The 6,719-nt window shown below is 42.8% G+C and overlaps 1 protein-coding gene across 2 annotated transcripts; it reads left to right on the top strand.

The window, feature by feature from the left end:
- Positions 1 to 376: 376 nt before the first annotated feature.
- On the top strand, positions 377 to 6,410 carry pcmtd2a (protein-L-isoaspartate (D-aspartate) O-methyltransferase domain containing 2a). Of its 2 annotated transcripts, none has more exons than XM_048242071.1 (6): positions 377 to 547; positions 2,021 to 2,334; positions 2,799 to 2,901; positions 3,277 to 3,448; positions 3,839 to 3,962; positions 4,199 to 6,410. In XM_048242071.1, exons 2-6 carry the CDS (start codon positions 2,028 to 2,030, stop codon positions 4,699 to 4,701), a joined length of 1,209 nt encoding a protein of 402 aa, XP_048098028.1. In that variant the 5' UTR covers positions 377 to 547; positions 2,021 to 2,027; the 3' UTR covers positions 4,702 to 6,410. The 2 variants fall into 2 exon arrangements, with proteins under 2 accessions (XP_048098028.1, XP_048098027.1); XM_048242070.1 differs by having other exon boundaries at positions 2,006 to 2,334.
- The last annotated feature ends 309 nt before the right edge of the window (positions 6,411 to 6,719 follow it).

Here is a 6,719-nt window from a genome sequence, read left to right as displayed (position 1 = left end):
ATAACAATCTGGGCCTAATGACGAGGTATTGTGATGACATCTACTGGATGATCTGGGTAAAACTGGAGGAAGAATGCACACGAAAAAATTATCTATTCATGTGAACCAGTTATTTCATGTTTCAGAGTATGTTAGGCGCAGACACGAAATGCTAGAATCTAATTAGTATGACGCTGTGAATTGGCTAACATCAACACCAAAGTAAAACCAGAATGATGGTTTAACATGCATGACGAAAAGTTTCGAATTTAAACTATTTACGTTTTTAATGAATTCAATTTATTTTTGATCGTGCAAAATTACGGAAATGGACGTGTCAAATTGCACGAAAAAAGAAGATATTTGGAAATAAAAGAAAAAAGAAACTACCGTCCCGAGTGTTTTTGTCCGTGACGTCAGTGTCAGCTGGTCAATGTTTACATGTAGCATTGTACCCACTTGCATTGAATGTTTATGGGTAGGAAATCTAAGGAAAAGAAAAGCTAGAAGGTGATCCCCACGCACACTGTCTAGCCTACTCAACGTTGGCAAAGCGTCAACGCATAAGGTATGACTACAATCTAGCTTTAAACGCTTGTGTTGCTCGTGACTATTTTCTTTGTTCGACACGATGATCATAAATTACCTGTTATTGTTGGACAACTGTCCATATCGTCGATCAGACGAATGCTTTGTATTGACAAAGGCCGTCTGCACAACTGTATTATCCTTTATCAGATGTGGCCTACTTTAGTAACCCTTTGTAAGATGACATTTTGCGGACGAAAGTGGGTTGGGTATTTTGCTACCTCAACTAACCGGTAGACAATGTCCCAATTTAACCTGTCTGACTTGTGCAAATCATGTTTTAGCTGATCTGTTTCAAGTGTGGGCTTGTTTGTTGGTACTGTGTGCAGCGTACAAGAGAAGAAAACAAGTTTAGTTACACAATGGCTTGTTTTTCAATGGCGCAGCTGCATTTTGAGTCTGCGTTGATTGGTGGGAAATATTTCTCAGTTCTGCAGTTCCTGAGGTAGCGTCTCTGGGGAAGTTTGCCCTTCCGAGCTCCGCTGCACCACCGTCCGGATATCCGTAGAAGTGCTTAAAACAAGTTCAATTCGAAGCATTTTTTTAATAGCGATAAATATTGCACTAAGATCTCTTAAACAGCATGTTCATCATCATATTTTTCTCCCTGTCTTCAATGCACCGGGAGGCCGATGAGAGAGCCGCCCCTCGCTACATTTGATGTATTATTAAAATGTAACATATTGTTTATTCATACATAGTTATTCTCATTGCATTGTACACATGAAAGAATATCCACCGCTGTTCAAAAAGAACAAGCTGTTGTAGGCTATGTTATTGTTAAATGCAACTGATTGATTTAATAATAAAGCTCCGCGAAAATAGAAATAATCTTATGGTCGATGACTGCAACAGGTGTGCACAACAAATTCTATACAATGTCATAGGAGTAGGCCTTCTAGGCTATTACAGATGAGCCAATGTGTTTGATTTCGTGAACTCAGCTCATAAAGTATGAACCTTAATGAGATTAATATGGTCATTATTTCACTCATTTGTAAAATATCTTTTTTAAAATAGCTTGAAAACGGCTACTTTAATAAGGCACATATTTTGACACCATCCCTTTTTAATGAACCACGTCCAATAATTGCTGGTTCAATCACTGCTGAAATGTGCACTCTTCATGCATGATAAAAGACAGACAGAATTAAAAACAATATGCTAGTCTGACTACCTTTCCCTTTCAACTCTCTTTGAGAGACATACTGTAGACCATGTATCCACTAGCTTGTATTGCTGCAGCTTGGCTGGAGCAAAGTGTAGCTCACTAACAACATGACACCACTGCACACATAAACTAATAAAATGCCTGATCCACCCAAAGAAAATGTACTGTATGAGTCACTCTTTAAAAAAGTCAACTGTGAGTCACTATGAATAAAGTAATCTGTAAGTGAACAGATATATTTGTTAAAAAAATTGTTGCAACATCCAGATACCCTTTTCCCAGACACACAATGGGGGGTGCTGTGAGCGCTGGGGAGGACAACGATGAGCTGATCGACAACCTGAAGGAGGCCCAGTACATCCGCTCGGAGCTGGTGGAGGAGGCCTTCCGGGCTATCGACCGCGCTGACTACTACCTGGAGGAGTTCCGTGATAGTGCCTACAAGGACCTGGCCTGGAGGCACGGGAACATCCACCTCTCGGCGCCCTGCATCTACTCGGAGGTGATGGAGGCCCTGGACCTGCAGCCGGGCCTGTCCTTCCTTAACCTGGGCAGCGGCACGGGCTACCTGAGCACCATGGTGGGACTCATCCTAGGTGAGATTTTGTCTGTCTCTCCCCCGTGCCTTCATTTCAGGAAGATTAACAAACAATTTGTTTAAGTAAAACAAATAAGGCTTGCTCTTGATATGAGCTCACTCATACTTGTATATGGGTAGAACAAAAGTCAGCATTTGAAGTAAGTGTTGAGTATCATCAGTGTGTTTCTCTGTAAATATATGTATACTTTTGTTTAAATTCATATGAACTTAGCATATACATTGGGTGAATGGTTTCAAAATGGCCATTTTTGGCCATGATTTGTGGATGCTCTGTGAAAAGAAATAAGAAACTTAAATGTCATCATCATGTCAAAAAGTCCAATGCATTTAGAACCATCATGCATCAATCAAATCCTGGGATCAGTCAATTCTTCTGTCAATGTAATTGGCTAGATTTTAGTTATATTAATGTATTAATGTGTACAGAAATACATGATTTATCTGTTATCTGTTTACCAGGTCCATTTGGAGTGAACCACGGGGTGGAACTGCATTCAGATGTGATTGAGTACGCCTATCAGAAACTTGAGTTCTTCATTAAAACTAGTGACAGCTTTGACAGGTGTGTGTACATTTCATATGACTGTATGTCAAACTATTGTATATTTCTGATAGTATACTTGAGTTCCTCATTATAACCACTGACAGCTTTCACCAATGTGTCTACATTCCACGGTATGACTATATGTGAAGCCATTATATATTTCTGATAGTATACATCAGATAGAGGGAAGATTGATGGGTTGTAGCTGATCTTATTATCTTAACATCATTATGCAGATAGAAGTACATTTGAGGATTTGTTTTATTTCCTCAAAGATTGAGATGTGACAGTTAATATGTAACATTTATCATAAACATATTTGGCCTCACCTACACTGGAGGAAAAGGCATTAGAGACAGACACATGCTAATCAGATGATTGGTGTGCTTCCAGGTTTGAGTTTTGCGAGCCCTCGTTTGTGGTGGGGAATTGTCTGGAGATCGCACCTGAGTCCCGGCAGTATGACAGAGTTTACTGTGGAGCCGGAGTGCAGAAGGAGCACGAGGACTACATGAAGAACCTGCTCAAAGTGGGAGGGATCCTGGTGCTGCCCCTGGAGGAAAAGGTACCGCTGGGCCTACCACACATACTCATAAACACCACACAACAGTGGTGTAGTGTACATGATATGCCAGTCTATTCAGTATAAGCATCAAGATTTCAGTATAACCCACTTAAAATATCCAAGGGTATGTATCAACATACATTTGTAACATAATTTTGACAAATCTTGTTTAATAAGGCAGCACTCTCCCACCTGTCTCCCTGAGAACTACAGGATGCCTAAACAATAGGCTGTTGCTCACAGTATACCCACTACAGCGAACTGGACTACACCACTGCCACACACACACACCCTCTCTCTCTCTCTCTCTGTCTTTCTCTCACACACACACAATATTGTTTAAGGACGTTTCGAGATCAACACAACACTTTTTTTCCCTTCTGCTGTCAGCTAACCAAGATCACCAGGACGGGCTACAACTCTTGGGATACTAAGAAGATTATTGCTGTGTCTTTCGCCCCACTTGTGCTGCCTAAACACAACCAAAATGGCAAACCCAGGGCAGTGCCTTTACGTGAGTACTATTACTATTATTTACTTATATATTATTATTATTTTTTACTGTGTTTTCACACTTATTTGGAGATATGCGGCTGTTCTCCCGGTGTATGGATATGAGTACCATTCTGTCCTCTACACTGTTCTAAAACGGCCTCTCCATCAGTGAGTGAAGTGTTAAAGTAGATGTGTGGTTCTCTCCATCAGTGAGTGAAGTGTTAAAGTAGATGTGTGGTTCTGTGTTCTCCACAGCCCCCATGTTTGAGGTGCGCAGCCTGCAGGACCTGTCCCGCATCACCATCCGCCACCTCCTGAAGAAGAGCCTCTCAGGGACGTGGCCCCCACCGCGCCGTGTGGGCGGTGGTAGGGCGGGCTCCCGGCACAAACGCCGGCGCGACCACCGCGACGCTACCTCGCTGCTCACCAACCGCTACGTCTTCATGACCCGCCTCATCCCCGGCCCCATGGACGACAACAACAACCAGTCGGGGAGCGACGAGGTCGAAGACGACGAAGACGAAGACGAGGAGGGCGACGAGAACATCTGCCGGGCCGTGTGCGAGCGCATTCAGAACAACGAGGAGGCAGCAGCGACGTTGGAGGAGGAGGAAGAGGAAGAGGAGGACGAGGTCGGGAGGAGGGAGGGCAGCGTCCTTCTCATGGAGACTCAGGTGAACCCGCTGAGAGAGAAGATCCTCAGCCTGCCCCTGCCCGAGCCACTGAAGATGTACCTGCTCCACTACAGAGAGAAGTAGAACAGCAAGGGTTGGAACGATAAAGAAAAACCTCCTCTCCTCGCATCCCATACCCCACCCCTCTTCCCATTCCCCCTGATGGTGCCTGGAAACTACGCTAGCCGTTCTTGAAGTGTCCCCTCCTACCCACCCTCTCTCTCACGCTTGGAGGAGATGTGACTCTTTTCAGACTTACTGAATGAGAAGCAGGCAGTCGACTGGACTGCATCTTCATCCAGTGCATCTCTGAGGAAATCATCTGATTATTAACCGTTATGGAGTGGCCTTGGTGGTGGGGGGGTATAAGCGTGAAAGACGATGCTGAATTAAGTATTTACATCTCTTCGTAATTATTTTTGAGTCAGAAAATAACGTTTGAAGTGCACCACTCCGTAGTCCCTTCAAACTGGTTGGAATCCACACAGTTATGATATAGATATACTGTATAGTCACACCGCAAAATACCAAGTAACAAGCCTATCAGGACTATACACGTCTCTGCTAATAACTCCCCAACTCATTGCAGCTGAGAGAACATCAAGGAGAAGACAAGATTACACTGGACAGTGAACATGTCATGTTGTCTATTAAAGAACTTCTGTCCTGTTGCAACGAGTCACCTCTTATCCCAAGCTATGTGGAAAGGCTATGTGGACTATCTACTACGGTGTCCAACACCATTCCCTCTTGATTGCTAGGGGGACCCCGAAGAGGTTTGACTGTTTTGAATGAACTACAACTCTTACATTTTTCAATCTGGAGCAGCAAAACAAATCCAAATCTGTGTTATAATCTTGAATAGCCTGAAGTAAACGGTGGTTGGAACTTATTATCTGTGCCCCTTTTCAGTGGGTAAATGCTTTGTATGAAGGCAGTCATATCTGGAACATCCTCTATGATATTCGGCATGTAGAACAGGGTCTTTGCAGTTTGTCTTTGTATGAGGATGGGATGAAATCAGGGTGTCCAATCAACTACTTATAACTTAAACCTTGATAAAACTTATGTCTTTGTTCTAGTGTAATTTGTTGAGTATGATCAAATATTGCAGATAACAGCTGTGGAAAGGTACAATACAACTCTAAACTATTTACAATTAGGGTGTTATTTCATCTGACCTTCTAAAGAGTAGCAGCATCACTTGGCATCTGCAAACATCCGCAAACATTTGTAAACCTGTGAAAGCTTTTTGTTGTACCCTCTACAAACATTTTTCTAATTTTCCACTTTTAAAGGCGAGACCTTTACCTCCATATTGCTCTGTAGTATTTTGTTCAGGGGTCCTTGTCCCATATAAAAGAAAAGAGGGGGAAAAGCATGGCTGGCTGAAATCACTTCATATCATTCTGATACCTCAGCAGCCAAGATTACAGAGCAAAGCCAGGGGGATTTGTGCTTAAACCGAAGTTGGTAGCAATGATGCACTTTTAACACAGCAGTGAGGTCATGTACAGACGACCCCCTCCCCCCCTTTACTCTTTTGGTGCAATCCTCTTTAAATTCGTATCTGTGCCAAAACGTAGCCAGCACTAGAGGACTCAAACGATGCATTGTGATGTCATTCTGTAACCATGTATTTGAAGATTGTCAACTCTGTCTCTTAAGATCTTTACGGTACGGCAGGGTTGTCAAGGGTGTACTGACGAAGAGGGCAAAAAACAAAAAAATATATGGGGATGAGCTGTACTCTAGTGCTGTTGATGTCAAATAAACTTTGAAGTGAAATTAAATTGCAAGGCTTGTTTTGGGGATGGACGGGAGTATCCAACATATTACCCATAATGCACTGCCTCTACTCCTAAATCCAGACGTGCACAGGCTATTGCGCTAACCCACTTCCCCTTACATTTTCCCGTACATAAACACTGATGACTAAACTAAGTTCATTAAAACAAGAAATGCTTGGGCTGGTTGAGGTTGTGGGCACAGCAGACGTGAAGGGAGGCCTCGAGTCCGCTCAATGTCAGCTTTATTGGATAGAATACTGTGCTTTACGGTCGTGTACAGACTTCACTTTGGATAAGAAAATAACAAAACAA

Source organism: Alosa alosa, chromosome 4 (assembly GCF_017589495.1).
Source record: "Alosa alosa isolate M-15738 ecotype Scorff River chromosome 4, AALO_Geno_1.1, whole genome shotgun sequence".
Lineage (NCBI taxonomy): Eukaryota > Metazoa > Chordata > Actinopteri > Clupeiformes > Clupeidae > Alosa > Alosa alosa.
The sequence above is the reverse complement of the archived record's forward strand: the minus strand, read 5'-3'. Positions and strand labels throughout refer to the sequence as shown.